An 18,450-nucleotide genomic window follows, 5' to 3' on the forward strand; every position below is an offset into this window, starting at 1 on the left:
TCAGAGAAGGCGGGTATTAGGAACTTTATTGTTTTTAAAACATTATGTCTGTGCGAACTACTTAAAATATGAACAAGTATGCAGCATAATCTCACTTTTATTCAGGAAGAAGAGGACGTTTGTGACTGTGACTCCGGGCTCACTTGGTAGAAACACCCCCTGACCCTCCACCCCCTATCGCAAAATGTAATGCCCGTGAAAAGGGTAGGTGAACACAGTGTTATATAGAACATAGTCCTGAGAGCACGATTGAAAATGAAAACTAGATATAGTGTATGGTATAAACTATGCACCAAAAAGTTTGATATAAGATGAACCGGGCGTGAAATATAATATGCAATACATTGTGCGCAATGACAGATTCATTGGAGAGCGCGAGATAGCACAGGCACTAGCGCGTGCTATGCGATATGCGCCTTGGAATGTAATATGCACAGGGCAGTGTTGTGTAACCTAACTAGTCTCTAAAGTTGTAATATAAAATATGTGCTGGGGAGTGGAATGTTGCATATGCACTGTGACAAAGATATGGATCCCAGATTGTAATATGTATGGCATAGCACTGTGCGTTATAACATAGGCATCGAGGAAGGCGCGTTAGATGGGGCAATATAACCCGTGCGAAGACAAGTGTGGTATGACATATTCACGGGGTGGTGTTACAGTGCACATGGGCTAGAGAGTGTCATAGCATATGCACTAGCTAGTGGAATACAACACAGAGGTGTGTGGCACTCGGCAGGCAATGGTGGGTGTAACACAGCATTGGGCTCTGTCAGGAGCGCACTGTGACTCTCAAGTGATGTTCGTCCCCTTTCCAGAGAGTAAAATAAAAAGTATTACACATCCAGCAGTGGATGTGTGTTTTATTAACCGTGAGGGGGGTTTCTTGCATAGTTTTGGTCGAATTTTTGTTGAATCCCCTTTGAATGGCTTGGTGTGCATGTGTATTAAATGTGCCCGTCAATAGCTACCCATGTTTGTATAAATAAACGACTAGGGTGTCTGCCGGGATTAGGCACGGTAGGGCATCAGACATGTCAGAGCTTCACTAGTGGCGTAAATACATTCCACGTGGATTCATTGCATGCATAGTCGCCTTTTAATGAATATCACGCAAATCGTCATGGTGATAGGTACGTACGGTTTGTCCAGCATGTCCTAGGTGTGTCTATAAATATATATTTTTTTAAAATAATAAAAAACAGTGGCCGGCCCTGGGGATTGGGGTCAAAAAAATATAATTAGGAGACAGGCCCTGGGGGATGGGGTCATCAGGGCCAATACATTAGAATAAGAAGGGGAACCACACAGCCCCCCTTCTTAAAAAATTAAAATAAATAAAAGGCTGGCATCGTGCCGGAGGCCATGACCCCTCCGTGCAGCACTCTGCAAACGCGCCCCCAACAGGCATCTCCAGTATGCGCCAGGGAGCTGCGCTGCAGACAGGTGTTCTGAGGCCAAGCCCCTTTTTACACCTCTCTGCAACGCAGCTCTGTGGCGCTTACTGGAGGTACCTAGTGGTCTAGTTTGACCCTAGAGACCCTTAGGATTCAAGGAGACTTAATCTCTCAACTTAGAACAGCCACAGGGCGCGTTTACACAGTGATGAAGGGAGGGGATGGGGCCTGAGGTGACGTGTGCAAACACGCACTATGGCACGTTTTAAATTGGGGATATAATTTCCCTTCAATACTGAGGGCCCCTGGGGGCTAACTAGCCCACCAAGTGCTTCCAGTAAGCGCCACTGAGCTGCATTGCAGAGAGGTGGTCCAGGCCGTGCCACTTTTTACACCTCTCTGCAACGCAGCTCTGTGGCACTTACTGGTGGTACCTAGTGGGCTAGTTGGACCCTAGGGACCCTCAGGATTCAAATGAACTTAATCTCCCAACTAAAAATGGACACAGGGCGTGTTTACACAGTGGTGAAGGGAGGGGACGGGGCCTGAGTTAACGTGTGCAAAAACACCCTGTGGCCTGTTTTAAGAGGTAGTTTTAATCCCCATGCCCTATAATATACTAGGGGCTTACAGAGGAGGTCATGCTAATCACAGGGGGACCCCAACGCATAATGTTCCCTAGTGTATGTAGGTGTTTTCACTGTATTCTAAGTGTCTTTTAACATAGCACTGGCTCTAGGACTGGTTAGTCAGACTCAGTTACCACCAGTATCCGTCTGAAAAAGTTGAGGGTACAGGATGATTTTGCAACAAGGCTTCTTTCTGCTCTTCTTTTTGTTCTTTCTGCACGTTATCCTTCTTCCTGCACTTATCTTCGTATTTGAGGACATCTGTTGCTTCTTTCTGCACTTCTTTTGTTTCTTTCTGTGCATTTTTTCTTCTTTCTTCACATGTCCTATCTCTGTAGGCATAGTTAGAAATTAGCATTTAAAAAACCTTTGAAATTCACAGAAAAAAACATAGGTTTCAGGCACGTTATAGTTAGGAATTAGCATTTAAAAAACCTCAGAAATTCACTGAAAAAACCATAGGTTTCAGGGGTGTTATAGTTAGCTGGACTTTTCACTTGTACAAAACCATTGAAATTCCCCTGTTATAGTTAGTTCAGCTAACTATAACTCGCGCGCCCGCAATGCACTGCTGATGACGTCACATATTACATCACTCATGACATGGTCAGTGACATCACTCATGACATCACTGATGACATCTCAAATGACATCACTGATGACATCATCCTTGTGATAGAGTGGCAGACCTCCTCTCACCCTAATATAACCTTTGATACACACATTCAAAAATAGAGAATACAATTTTCAAAACAATGGACATACCAATACCAGTTACAACAACCTCTTCAGTAATTCTAAGATCCACATACACATCCACTCATTCACCAACAGTCCTATACAGTCACTCATACATGTATTCACTCATCATATGTACTCATACACCTATACATTCTGTTACACAATGCCACTCATCCATAGAGTTACTCACACACATAGTCACTCATGCTAATAAAGAATCGAACATACATTTACTTGCATATACAGTTATACACACACCACCACACTTACTTCTACGGAAACTTACACATACTTAATCTTTTAAACAATCACTTATAGAAACACATACTTATTCATACAGGAACTCTTTCAATCTCTCACTCTCACATATACTCACATATATACACCAATAGTCACATATACTAATTTAAAACATATGTAGTTACTCATAAAGACACTATTGAGACAGTCATTCACTCACTAACACACCCATACACACACTCATCCACCCATACAGTCCTGCACACATGCTGTGTTCAACACATACAAACAGTGAGTCACTCATTCATGCACCTATGCACTACGTAATACCCCGCACCGAACCATGCAGACACTCAGACTGATACACAAAAAACCAACTAATAACCTATATAGACACCCATGTAGCTACTCACCAACCCATGCAGCCACTTATACACAAAGTGAGAGACTGATACAGATATTTACATATTTAAACATTACTCACTAAGCCATGTATTCACTATGATACACTTAATCAGTCAGTTACACAATAAATTTTTCAAAAACAAATCATCCATTTAGACACTTATATACCCATTTATTCTTCCATCGACCTTGAGACCTACATATATAAAACATATTCTTTGGATGATGTAATCAGTGATGTCATCAGTGATGTCATTTGACATGTCATCAGTGATGTCATGAGTGATGTCACTGACCATGTCATGAGTGATGTAATATGTGACGTCATCAGCAGTGCATTGCGGGCGCGCGAGTTATAGTTAGCTGAACTAACTATAACGGGGGAATTTCAATGGTTTTGTACAAGTGAAAAGTCCAGCTAACTATAACACCCCTGAAACCTATGGTTTTTTCAGTGAATTTCTGAGGTTTTTTAAATGCTAATTCCTAACTATAACGTGCCTGAAACCTATGTTTTTTTCTGTGAATATATATATATATATATATATATATAAATATATATATATATATATGTTCCATATGAATGCACGCATACAATAAGTAACATATATATATATATATATATATATGTATGTATATTATCTACAGGCGGTCGCCAGTAGATAGTTATAGTTAGGACCGTGTTTCCATAGGAAATCTGAAAATTCTATTTTGAATAACTTTGGCGCCGGTAGACGAATGCTCGCGAAATTTTCAAAACTAATGGGGCACTCCGTTCAGCTCCTACCCTAAAAGTCTAGGGGTGATTTGTCAAGCAGGGGCCGAGAAAAAAGGGGGGTCCCAAAACGCGTTTTCCCCATGCATTTTCCCATAGGACCTTTAGTCGAAGGTACAGCCCGAACAGCTGAACAGAATTACTTGAAATTTACCAAAGAGGTAGTCCTCAGGTCAGGCATGTGCCTTTTGCATATATGGTGTCAATCTGTTCAGTAGTTGCTGAGAAAATTGCAGTTAAAAGTACATAAATATCAAATGTCCGCGAGCGTAATTCTGATTGGTGGTTAGATGTCAGTCAACATTCGAATCGGTCGAAATCAGGAAGTGTCGGACGCCATTTTGTGTGTGACAGTGAAAAAGAAAGGTGGAGAACGTGAAAAGGGGGCAGGGTAGAGAGTTCCTGACCCCCTGGCCTTTGTCAGGGGGTCCCTGAAGGACCCCAAAGGGTGAAAAAAACATTTTATTTTTTTTCAAAAAATCGCGGGTTGTGCGCACCGCGCGCACACCATGCGCGCACGGTTAAAAACCCTTAAAAAAAAAAACATTTTAAAATGTTTATAAGTTTATAGAAGATATTAACTATGCTGTTCAACTTTATCCAAATAAAAAAAAAAGAGCAGAGCCATTCCATATTACAGGATACAGTCAATCTATAACTATATACATAGGTAGATTATTGTAAAATAAATATATAAAAAATATAATAATACATACATAAATTAGCATTTAAAAAAACCTTACAAAATTCACTAAAAAAAACATAGGTTTCACACACGTTATAGTTAGAAATTAGCATATAAAAAACCTTGCAAATTCACTTAAAAAACCATAGGTTTCACACACGTTATAGTTAGGAATTAGCATTTAAAAAACCTTGCAAATTCACTGAAAAAACCGTAGGTTTCACACATGTTATAGTTAGCTGGACATTTCACTCGTAAAAAACCATTGAAATTCCCCCGTTATAGTTAGTTCAGCTAACTATAACTCGCGCGACCGCAATCCACTGCTGATGACGTCACATATTACATGACTCATGACATGGTCAGTGACATCACTCATGACATCACTCATGACATCACTCATGACATCACTGATGACATCATCCAGTGAATATGTCTTTCTGAAAAATAAATATTTTTTATATATGTGTATCTAAAGGTTAATGGAAGAATAAATGGGTAAATAAGTGTCGAAATGGATGTTTTTTTTTGTAAAATTAATTGTATAACTGACTTATTAACAGTATCTTAGAGAATACAGTGATATAATATGTGACGTCATCAGCAGTGGATTGCGGTCGCGCGAGTTATAGTTAGCTGAACTAACTATAACGGGGGAATTTCAATGGTTTTTTACGAGTGAAATGTCCAGCTAACTAGAACATGTGTGAAACCTATGGTTTTTTCAGTGAATATATATATATATATATATATAGTTGAAATGCATGAGCAGAAGGAGGGGCTAAACCAGGATTGCTGTGATTCTCAAAGAAAGCTGCAGCCTGCTGAGTTGGAAGACAGTTAGAAGCCATGCGGCCCATTTGACTCAGGGTAGACCCTTAACCTCCCCATGCACCCATGTACAAAAAAGGGCCCTTTAAACCGAAGTACACCCACGGACTCATCCCCAGCAAACTGGACTACAGAAATGCCGCTGGAATGAACAAATCCCTGCTACACAGATCCCAGACCATCCAGAACACTGCAGCCAGACTAGTCCTCGGCACCCCACGACATGAGCACACGACTCAACACCTGCAAGACCTCCACTGGCTCCCCGTTGAGAAGAGAGTAACTTTCAAGCTACTCATCCATGCCTACAAATCCCTCCACAACATTGAGCCCAAATACGTCAACGAAAGAATCTCTTCCCATGCACCCAAAAGAAACCTCCGCTCTGCCGACCTCGCCCTAGTAGAGCCAGAGCAGGTGGAAGAGCCTTCACCTACCTCGCAACCCAAGCCAGGAACAAGCTCCCAGTCAACATCAGAAGCTCCCCTACCCTGCACACCCTCAGGAAGAGCCTCAAGACCTTGCTTTTCAGCTGACCCAGGGCTGCACCGCCCCCCCCCCCCCGGGCCTTGAGATCCTCACTAGTGAGTAGAGTGCTTTAAAAGCCCCCGATTGATTGATTGATTGATTGCATGATTGACACAAGCTGCGAAGTGCATAACAGTGGTTCACTCAAAACGTTCTCATTGCAATTGCCACTTAAAAGAGCAGGGTTGTAGTAAATACAAATATATAAATGAAACATAAAAATATTAACAAATCACCTGCAAAACATTAAATAAATTACCGAGTTAATAAATATTTTTTTTTAAAGATATTCAGTAGATATATTATAGAGGAAAAAAAATAAAAAAATACATATAAATATAAATACAAATTTTTATAAATTTAAACATATAAACAAATATTAATAGCTGTATTTAAACAATATTAAGAAAAGTATTGAAGTCTGGGGCTAATAGATGTACTATTCCCACTCCAGTCTGTGCAACAGTAGGGAAAGCTTTGGACTTCGGAGGGATCAGATTTACTATTGCCACTCTAGTCCCTCCAACAGTAGAGAAAGCATTGGACTTTGGAGGAGTTAAATTTACTCATCCCATTTCCGTCTGTGCAACAGTTGGGAAAGCATTGGACTTTGGAGGGGTAACATTTACTATTCCCTCTCGAGTTTTTGCAACAGTAAATAAAGCGTTAGACTTCAAACGGATTACATCTACTATTCCCACCATAAACCTAACAGCCCACACTTAAAATGTAACTAAAACCAATAAGTATAACACAATTAACATAATTAATAAAATTAAGTAGGTATTAATAAATTAATAATTGATTGTTAAATAATTATTACGTAATTACCATCTCACTCTATACCCCTACAAACCCAGCAGCCCACACCTAATATATAACTTAAAAATATAATTATTGTGCAATTTACATAATTAAAAATAAATTGATATGTAATTGTTTTTTATTATTACTTAATTAACTTCCCAGCCTATAACCCTACAAACCCAACAACCTGCACCGAATATGTAATACCAATTATAATTATTAAATGTGTTACATAATTAATACTCAAATAATTAATTATTAATAATATGACAATTAATTGTTAATTATTACTCAATTACCTTCCCACTCTACACCCTTACAAACCCAGCAGCCTGCACATAATATATACTTAAAAAAGTATAAGAGAATAATCAATTAAATGATTACTGAGAAATTAAAAATAAATCGTTAGTTAAATATACATAATTAACTTCCCACTCCATACCCCTACAAACCTAGCAACCCACTACAGCACTATATATCACTACCAGCAATTAAATACAAAATTAAAAAGCACTTAAAATTACAAATTATATTGAAAAATATTATTAGCAAATATACAAAGTTTAAATTGCGAATCTGTATCCATTTACAAACCCATATTAGGAGTTAGTCAAAGTTAATAGTGAAATCCTATTTTGCAGTTGTAAACGCTCCTAAGTTTCATCTTCGAGTGTTTGCGACCAAAAATTCGATTAGTACATTTATCCATATGTTCTTCTCAGCTTTTATTCTTCTGCTTCTTTCCTGACCTTTCTCTGGGCTCACACTGGGTAAGGCGCAATCAGACTGCATAAAAATATTGGGCCATGAACATTATTGATGCTGGTTACTAGGCCTATTATTGCATGCACCCTGTGATGCCACTGATCATCACTACATTTATTGATGTTTGCAATTTGTGAGGAGACTAAAGCTCATTATTTGGGCAATCGATGCATGCAGGCCACAGACACATGCTACTAGACCCACTGATGCATGCATGATCTGAGACAACTGTTGAATATCACTGGACACACTGATGCATGTATGGAGTGAGAACATGGTTGAGTATCACTAGACAAACAGATACATGGATGGAGTGAGACCACTGTTGAATATCACTAGACCCACTGATGCATACATGGAGTGAGACCACTGTTGAATATCACTAGACCCGTTGATGTATTACTGTGTTGGGGAATTGAAGCTCGTTATTAGACCTATTGATACATGCTCTACTTAGGGCCACTGATTTTCCTTACTGGGCCCACTGATAGATGCACTGTGCATCGCCTTACTTTGCCGATTGATGAGTGCATCTTGTGACGCACTGGTGTTCATTTCTGTGCTTGTTTGAAACGTACAGGACCACATATGCCTTTTAATTGGCTCTGTGATGCATGCAGTGTGTGGGCCACTGACTCTTGTTACTACAACCAGTGATGCATTAACTGGGAGTGGCCATGGGTGCTACTTACCACCCAATTGATGTGAGCTTTGTGTCGGGTTACTGATGCTCCTTACCAGGCACATTAATGTATGAACTGTACGGGGCCACTGATGCATGTTACTTGGCCACTGATGCAGTATGAGGTAATTGACATGTGCTGTAGATGCATTTACTCTTTCTGGCCACTGATGCTATATACCAATACTAGTGATGCATGTATTATGTGGACCACTGTTGCTTCATACTAGAGCTATTGCTGCACGGACAGTTTGGGTTTTAATGCTTAATACTAGGCCAATTGATTCCTGCAATATGGGGCCACTGGTGCTCATTATTATCCAATGGAAGAATGCACTGCATGGGCCTATGCATGCTAGTTAGTTATTAGCCCTGTTCATGCATGCATTGTGGGTAGAACTGTCTCTCCTAATTAGGCCCATTAATCCATGCACGCTGTACCACTGATACTCTTCACTATGTCATTTGATGAAATACTGTGTGGGGCCACTGACACCTGTTACTAGACCCATGGATGTAGCTACTGTCTGGGGCCACTAATGCCTGTTACTAGACCCATTAATGCATTTTATGTGTGGGGGCCACTGATGCCTATTACTAAACCCATTAATGCTTTTACTGCATGGGGGCACTGGATATCGTGATTGGCCAATCACTACATGACTATTGTGGGACCACTGTTGCTCTTCTTTTGATGCATGCACTGTAGGGGACCACTGGTCCTTGTCAGTAGGCCCATTAATTTGTGCACTCTATAGCACTCCTGCTGTTTGATACTGGGTTGATTGATGCATGTATTTTGTAGGACCACTGCCACTTGTCACTGCGCATATTGGTGAGAGCATTAGGTGGGACTACTGACACTCGTGACTAAGCCTATTGAAGCATGTACGGTGTGAGGTCAGCTCAATGTCCGCGCTGAATCACAACTACTTTTTAGGCCAGGCTCCAGTCAGGTTCAGCTTATATCTACATTACAAATGGAGAGACAATAGATCATCCTCTCACCTTCCGATTGTTGAAAGACCATTCACGTTTTGATGAACCTATATTACAACCAGAGTTAAATGGAGTGTCTCTTCTTCACACGCATGCATGGTTTCATTCGTGCATGTGTTGGGCAAGGTGGTGGCTCAGTTGCAACGCACGGATAGTGAATCATCCATTCACTACAGTGTAAGATTGACAGAAGCAGTCGCACATGTCTTTGTGGCAGCTATGGCAATGGTGTGGCAAACAAGCACATTCTGGAAATGATGCAAGCATATTCGCTTTGCCAGTGCTTGTTTGTTATATAATAAGAAAGGATTGAAGTAATTTTTATTTACAAGATGTGTTGAATATTTTTTTGTGGCACTGTCACAGTGAATTCTTTTTGATGAACATGTGATTTTTGCTCAGATCATTCCTGCTGCTTGTGGTATGGGATAAAAGTCTTTGTATTTTTGGGGGGTTAGTATGGTTTATAGGTTTTATTATTTTAACTCTACACTATTATAAGTGCTACCATGACTGTTATAAGAATAAAAATTATCCAGACGTTTAAAATGTTTGTATGTCTATGCGTAAGCAATGCATATTGTTATTGGCCTGTGCTCTTGAGGATCAGTTCAATTTCGATCTATCAGGTGAATGTAAAGAAATTTGTTTAGAGAGCATCTTAGGTGAACCTGAATCCACTTACTTAAAACCGTCAGAACTATCACCGCAGCAAGCAGCAACACCACCACCACAGCCACCAGTGCCCTGGAAAGGAAACGGCAGATAGGAGGCGCAGTCGAAGCTGGAAACACAAATACATTATAAAGACTGAGTAAATTTGTGATTTACATGCACATGTACGGCAATATTACTGGGAGTAATGTTTGACTTTGTGCACTTGTAAGAACATTCAACAAAGTTTCAAGTATACACACTATGTATTTTCTAAACCATCAATAAACTGTCTCTGAGCCAATGCCTGTGCTCCAACAATTGTGATTTTGCAATAGGAACACATGCCAAGGTAAGACTATTAACATTTAAATTACTGTATAATACACTATTTAACAATATTTGAGATATTTGAGCAATATTGCTCTGCCAGCTCATGTAAAAAAATGTAGAATTTACAAACGTCTTGTAAGAAGGACATGAAGACATTGTGTGTAAATTATTAAATTAACCTCAAATTAGGAATCATTTAGACTTTTACAGAATTAAACAAAACTATTTAAGATCCAACATGTCCAAAAATATTGGCCTCATGGTTTATAATGTCACATAATATTGCACAGTTAATATCTTTCTATCTATCTATCTATCTATCTATCTATCTATCTATCTATCTATCTATCTATCTATCTATCTATCTATCTATCTATCTATCTATCTATCTATCTATCTATCTATCTATCTATCTATCTATCTATCTATCTATCTATCTATCTATCTATCTATCTATCTATCTATCTATCTTATTTGAGATGTCATCAGTGATGTCATCAGTGATGTCATCAGTGATGTCGCTGACCATGTCATGAGTGATGTAATATGTGACATCAGCAGTGCATTGCGGGGGCGCGAGTTATAGTTAGCTCTACTACCTATAATGTTTGAATTTCTCTGGTTTAGTATGAGTGAAATGTCCAACTAACTATAACGTCCCTGAAACCTATGGTTTTTTCAGTGAATTTCTAAGGTTTTTTAAATGCTAATTTCTAACTATACCGTCCCAGAAACCTATGGTTTTTTCAGTGAACTTCAAAGGTTTTCTAAATGCGAATTTCTAATTATAATGTTCATTAAACCTACAGTTTTTTCAGTGATTTTAAATTATCATTTCAGTCTCAACCTGCTGAAAACAGCCAATGTCGCCAGTTTTCCAGCAATAGCTTCCGCAAAAATAAATCGCCACAAATGAGAGCAACAACTAACGCTAAGAATTTGCAGACTAGACATTCCTATGCAAAAATAACACGAAAACACCACTTTCCGATATTTTCAACGAGCAGCCAAATCTGCAGTGCGATCCAAATACAGGCGATAAGCTGCGTTAGCAGTAGGAATGTAACATCTGCCTTTTACTGGTGTAAAGTAGGACGACTGCCTACAGTGTGAAAGTGAGCCCAGCCCAGAATCACATCTGAAGACCAACACATGTCATGGAGCTAGTGATCATTCACCTCCCACACCCAAGAAGGCCACAAAACCCACTTCCACCACCCTCAGACCCTCCCCCCTGACCACCCCCCACCTACTACCACCGAGGCACTGCACAACAGGACAGCGAACCTTCCAAAAACAGCCTGGCCCCTTAGCCACACAATAGCTGAATGTTGCGAGATGTGGCAACCAAACATGTGTGAAGGACACAAGTCACCCACCAATAACAATGCAGAGCGGCGGCCTTCACCCTGCCACGTGGCTGCCACCATGACTGCGGGCCTCCTCGACACAGGCCCCCTGCAAACACATCGGCAAAGCACCCCAGAGTTATGTCTTTACACACTACTGCCTTCGATCTACACTGCGGACAGCAGGGCTCACAATTCAGATGGAGTCGTGATTGCAGATGACGCAGTCCAGTAGGCAAGACACATTGCTCCCACTGCGGCCCGCCCGGACCACGCATCATCACAGGCTGCGTACACGCTTATCGCCAGAGGTACCACTCACTCAATGCACCACAGACCAACGCCACGTGGCCTTATTAAGGCAGAATAAGACAAAAGACATTGCTACCAGTGTGGCTCCTCCAGACTACGCATCATCGCAGGGTGCGTACACTCTGAGGGCTTCAGGTGCCACTAACTCAGTGCACCACAAGTCACCGCCACGTGGCCTTACTGAGGCAGAATTCATTAGACAAAAGACATTGCTACCAGTGCGGCCCGCCCGGAACACGCATCATCGCAGGGTGCGCACATGCTGGTTGCTTCAGGTGCCACTAACTCACTGCACCACAAGTCATCGCCACGTAGCCTTATTAAGGCAGAATTCATTATACAAAAGACATTGCTACCAGTGCAGCCCGCCTGGACTACGCATCATCGCAGGCTCCGCACACGCTGAATACTTCTAATGCCACTAACTGTGCAGCTCAACTCAATGCCATGTGGCTGTGGGCCCTTGCTGACCGCTGCCTCTGGCCTACACTGCGGTCAGCTTGATTCACAATTAAAATTGAGTCTTGATTTATTAATTACAGAGTCCAGTAGGCACCCAACTACAACGTCCCTGAAACCTACACAATATCATTTTAGTATCCTTGCTTTAAGAACTTTTTTGATATCAATTATAGCTTTAGTACAATGACCAAATTCATCTTGCAAGTCCAAAGGAACACTGAATGGCAGTCTACACTGCGACCAGCAGAACTCACAGTTCGAATTCAGTCTTGATTAATTAATTTCAGAGTCCAGTAGGCAATTAACTATAACGTCCCCGAAAACTACACATTTCAACAATGTAGTCCATACATATTTCATCTTTTGTTACCTACACTGCGGTCAGCAGAGCTCACAATTTACATTGAGACATGATGCATTAATTGCAGACAGAATTGTACTCTATGTCCTCGGATTTTGTCAAGAGGAAGTGACAAAAAGCATTCCTCAATGAGGGGGGCGTGGCTAGACGCCCGAGAGAATGGCGGTGCCGGCGTGAGGGCTCTGTCCGCGTCGGAGACTTCAGACGGATTGCGCCCACCAAGCGGAAAATGAAAGACACCTTTTTATATCGGAAACTCTCAGGAATGCCCTGAAGCCTTCTTCAGTGACGAGGCAGATCTGCTTCGTGCTCAGCTCCGTTTTACTCCCGGTCGCAGCTCTGCATCGGCCGCGACCGCCATTTTGTTTGTGGTGCTCGTCTTCCTTTCAGAAGCGCGTTTATCTCGTATTGCATCCCTGGTTGCTGCCCTGGGCCTGCAATGCCTCCTGCTCCTCTACCAACTCTGCTACCACAGTTGTCTACTGATGGGTGATTACTTTATTTGAATGTTTGGCACAACTGTCTTTTGAATGGAACTTTTATGCCCTCTTCATATCTGGCGGCCATTTTGAGTATTTAATTTGCGTCTTCTGACTTTTTGACATTTTCGCTTCTCTGGATTACATTTTTCCTCATCAAATTTTCCTGCGTGCTCCTTTTTATTTTTTACGTGCTTTGGTTCCTGTAAAATACTTGACTCCGGCTCTGCTTTCGCAGTGTGTAACTATACTCTGCAGACGCATCTATGGCTGTAAGTTCCTCCAAATTTCAAAAGCACAACTATATTAAAAACTCTAAACTCTTCACGGAATTGGCTATTTTTGAAGCCTCTCAGTCTTCTCTTACCACCGAGACGTCGCCGACCATGGAACCCTCCTCGCAGTCTTCAGTAAAAATGACGCCTAAGCGCTTAAAAAAGGACCCTCCTTCACCTCCCAAGTCTTCTTCGACCATTTCGATGCAGTTGCTCCTCGAGGAGATTCGGGCCTTGTGCCCTTTCATGGAGGAAACCAATACTAAGCTGCAGGTCCTCACTGACAACTGGACCCTGATGGAAGAAAGAATGTCGTCGGTGGAGCATGATGTCTCTTCTCTTCAGGATTCTGCAGCCAAAGTCAATCATCTACATGCGCAGGTCTCCTCTCTTCAGAAGCAAGTGGAGGACTTAGAAAATCGAAATAGGCGTAATAATCTTCGTCTTTACGGCCTGGAGGAGGGTTGCGAGGGGAAGGATCCCATCACTTTTTTCAAGTCTTTTCTTCCTAAGCTTTTGCACTTACCTGAGGACACCCCTCTCAATATCCAGCGAGCCCACAGGCTTGGGAGGGCTCCCTCCTCTCCTTCCACATCAGCGAGGCCCAGAGGTGTAATAATGTACTTTCTGGAATACACTGATTTGTTGAAAGTTCTCTTTGCGGCCAAAGCCTTTCCTCGCATCACTTGGTCAGGCTCTACTTTGTTCTTTGCGCAGGATTACGCCAGAGCCACTGCAAGCCGTCGTAAAGCCTTCTTAGATATGAGACCTGAACTGCGTTCCATCGGCGCTAGATATGGCCTTTTCCATCCTTGCTTATTTAAAGTCACCTATAATAATAAGACTACGACATATGAGGAGCCTACATGACTTCGCAGTTTCCTGAATTCCTGCGGTCAAGCAGACATGGAGCTTTCTGGTCCTTCTTCTTCTCCTCCAACGTGACTCTTTGCTGAAGCTTTATAATGATATTCCAGTCTTTTTTTTTTTATATATAGTTGTTGTTTTCCTCTCTAATTTCACTGTTTTTTTTAAATATGTTTGTTCTCTTGATGAGTGCATGTTCTTCATTGTAGTATTTATTATTGACATTATGGATTCTTGGTTTGTTCTTTCATTCTCTGCCTTTTTCCCTTGTCACTTGTTGATATCTAATTGTGTTATCTTTCTTCCTCCACAGATCATTGTTTTGCGTTTCCGTCCTGTTTCTCTGGTTGTACGTTCCCCTGACCCCGCGTGTCCTGCCTTCTCCAGTTGGCTTTACCTCCCTCCCCCTGCTTCCACGTACGTCCTTGTTTGTTCTTGTTCCTGATCGTATTTTTTCTGCATTACCCCTTGTGAGTATTTTTCTCTTTCTCTTTTTTTTTTTTTCTCTTATATGTCCGCTCCCGTTTTGTTTTTCCTTATTTTGTTTCCTTCCCTCACACTTTCAGGTTCATTGGTGTTGGTACCTTTTTCAAGCCCTTTCTCTTCCTTCTTCTTTCTCTTTTTCTTTCTCCCTATCGTTTTTTGGCTCCTTTGGTCATACTCTCTCCGTTTTCAATATCCTCTCACCTTGCTATTTCATACCTCCTCTAATTCATATATATGTTCTTCCTCTTTTGATCTTTCTCTCTCTTATTTTGTTGGTTCATTGATCTTGTTCTGCTATTTCTTCTTTCTCTCTCACTTGACCTTATTTACCGAATTCTTGGAACTTCACTTTATTTTTTTTATTGATCTTAGCATCACTCTGGTTTTTCTTTTTCTCTTTCTCCACGACATATTTCAATCCTCCTTTTTCTTCTTTCTTCTATTTATTTCACCTCTTCTCCATTACTGTTTCTCTTCTTCTTCTCCTTGCGCTACTATCTCTTATGAGGCTTTTTCTCGATGAGATGATTTTTCTTTGTATTATTTCTTCAATATTCCTTAATGGCTGTGCGTATTGTTTCCTGGAACATTAAGGGTCTTCATTCTCCCATTAAGAGACAAAAAATTCTCTCACATTTAGCCAAGTTAAATGTCGATATTGCTTTTCTGCAAGAAACTCATTTGTTTGACATTGAAGCTGCTAAGCTTAAAAGGGGTTGGGTAGGCGGTGTGTTTTCTGCTCCTGGTGATGGTAAAAGAAATGGTGTGGCTGTGTTAATCCGCAAATCTTTCTCTCATTCGCTCTTGATTTCTGAATCAGACCCTGAATGTAGATGGTTGTATGTCAAACTTTCCTCGAAGGGTGTCCCCATTTCCCTTCTCAACATTTACGCACCTACTGGTAGTGACCTCGCCTTTTGGCGTACAATGGCTCCTCGTATTTCTGAATACGTGGATGATAATTTTAATATGGCGGGGGATTGCAACTTGCCTCTTGACCCCTTTTTAGACAGGCATTCTAAAGCATCCTATGTCCCAAATAAATCTCACAAATTGTTTGCGCAAGCAATATCCCAACACAAACTCATTGATGCCTGGCGTCTTTGTAATCCCACTACTAAAGAGTTTACTTTTTACTCCCCAGCCCACCAGTCACAGTCACGCATTGATTACATTTTCCTCTCTCATCATATTTCTCAATCCCTCACTCACGCTGATATTGGCCCCATCTTGTTTTCTGATCATGCTCCTGTGTTGGTTACCATAGATGTCCTACCCAAGTCCACTGGGCCAAAAAGATGGCGCTTCAATAACTCCCTACTTTTAGATCCCAAGTTTACCACTTCTTTTGTTGAATTCACCACAGAATTTTTTGCCATTAACGATACGCCTACTCTACCAAAGCATGCTATTTGGGACGCCTATAAGGCTGCTGCCAGGGGTTTTATCATTGATTTTGTGTCCAAAAAGCGTAAGATCGCTCGCAAAACTGCGAACGAGCTCCTCCTTAAGATTAAGAATTTGGAGCATTCTTTTTATACTTCTCACTCGCAGGAAAGTTTGACAACTCTTATTGAAGCTAAGATGCAATTCAACAAACAATCCACTGATGATGCTTCATTGTATTTATTGAAATCTAGCTCAAAATTTTATGGGGGTAAGAACAAAGCGGGTAAGGTTTTAGCTAATTATCTAAAAGTTAAGCAACACAAATTGAATATTGAGTCTGTCTTTGATGTTAATTTGGTTTTAAAACATACGGATGTTGATATTTTAGAGGAATTTTCACGTTTTTATTCCACACTCTATTCCTCCGAAACTCACCCATCTGCCCACTCCCTCGCTACCTTTTTTTCCAGTATTAAACCACCTCCTAATTTCCCTGTTGATCTATCCATTCTTGAATTACCCATCTCTACCTCTGAATTACACACTGCACTTCAGTCACTTAAGAAGGATAAAGCCCCGGGTCCGGACGGATTTACAGTTGAATTTTATTTGCACTTTTCCAAATTCCTATTACCTAGATTGCACTCTCTTATTGACTCTTTTATACTTAGTGGTACTTCCTCTGGCACTTTCTCGGACGCCCATATTTGTATCATACCTAAAGAAGGGAAAGACACTCAACATTGCAAAAATTATCGGCCAATTTCCTTGGTTTACATCGATTATAAATTATACACTAAATCTCTTGCTTTAAGACTTGATCCTTTTCTTCCTGAATTGTTGGGTCCAGAACAATCTGGATTTGTTAAGGGCCGCTTCATTACAGACAACACTAGACTTTTGTTCAATGTCTTATCCAGGTCCTCAAGATTCCAGGACTCGCTAGCGGCAATTGCTTTGGACGCAGAGAAAGCGTTTGACAGAGTAGAGTGGACTTTCCTTTTTTCCGCCCTCCGATGGTTTGGGTTTGGTCCTAATTTTATTTCTTTTGTTTCCTTTCTCTATTCCAGCCCCAGAGCGGCGGTTTGTGCCAATGGTCTAGTCTCTTCTTTCTTCAGCTTAGGCAGAGGAGTCCGTCAGGGTTGTCCACTTTCCCCCTTCCTTTTTAATCTGGCTTTAGAACCCTTTCTTTCAAAGCTTCGCCAAAATCCTAATCTGCATGGTTTCCAAATCTCCCAAACAAATATCAAACTTGCTGCTTATGCAGATGATATCATGCTCTTTATGTCCAACCCTGTCATCTCTATTCCCACATTCCTCAATGAGGTTCATGAGTACTCCCAAATTTCCGGTTATAAGTTGAACAATGACAAGTGTGAAATCTTACCCCTGACTAAATTTACCTTTAAACATGATTTTGATGCGTCTAATTTTACTTGGAGTCCTTCACATATTAAATACCTTGGTTTGTACTTTGCCCCTTCTCTCCCCGATACTATCTCATTGTGCCTCACTAAATGTACCCAGAAATTGTCCGACCTCACTTCCAGATGGCATCCACTTTATCTTTCCTGGTGGGGTCGCCTCGACACGATTAAAATGATGCTCTCCCCAATAGTTCTATATACTATATCCAATATTCCAGTGCCCATTCCAGCTAAGTTTTTCAAAAAAATCAATATTGTTTTCTCTTCTTTCCTCTGGTCCGGCAAAAAAGCACGTATGTCCTTGTGCAGGCTACGACTTCCTAAATCAGAGGGCGGGGTCAACTTCCAAGATTTTCCTACTTATCACAAAGCATTCCTTTTGCGACAAGCTTCCCTAAGGTTGCGGGATCCTGCTGAATCTTCCCCCTTATGGCTTGTTCTTGAACGTCTTTCTTTGTCCCCCTTTACCTTCGCTGAGTATCTTTCGTTTTCCCGTAAACCCCAGGTTATGTCCACTCCCATACATAAGTTCACCACTTAGATTCTCCTTTCCACTTCCCCTAGTA

At 41.1% G+C, this 18,450-nt stretch overlaps 1 protein-coding gene across 1 annotated transcript in view; it reads right to left on the minus strand.

Moving 5' to 3' along the window:
- LOC146812904 (uncharacterized) overlaps window positions 1-18,450 on the minus strand; it is a 206,839-nt gene that overhangs the window by 71,822 nt on the left and 116,567 nt on the right. Inside the window, exon 3 of the mRNA XM_085615223.1 lies at window positions 10,176-10,274. Coding sequence (XP_085471349.1) covers window positions 10,176-10,274 — 99 coding nt within the window. The remainder of the gene's footprint in view (window positions 1-10,175; window positions 10,275-18,450) is intronic.

This window comes from Triturus cristatus, chromosome 7, assembly GCF_964204655.1.
Source record: "Triturus cristatus chromosome 7, aTriCri1.1, whole genome shotgun sequence".
Lineage (NCBI taxonomy): Eukaryota > Metazoa > Chordata > Amphibia > Caudata > Salamandridae > Triturus > Triturus cristatus.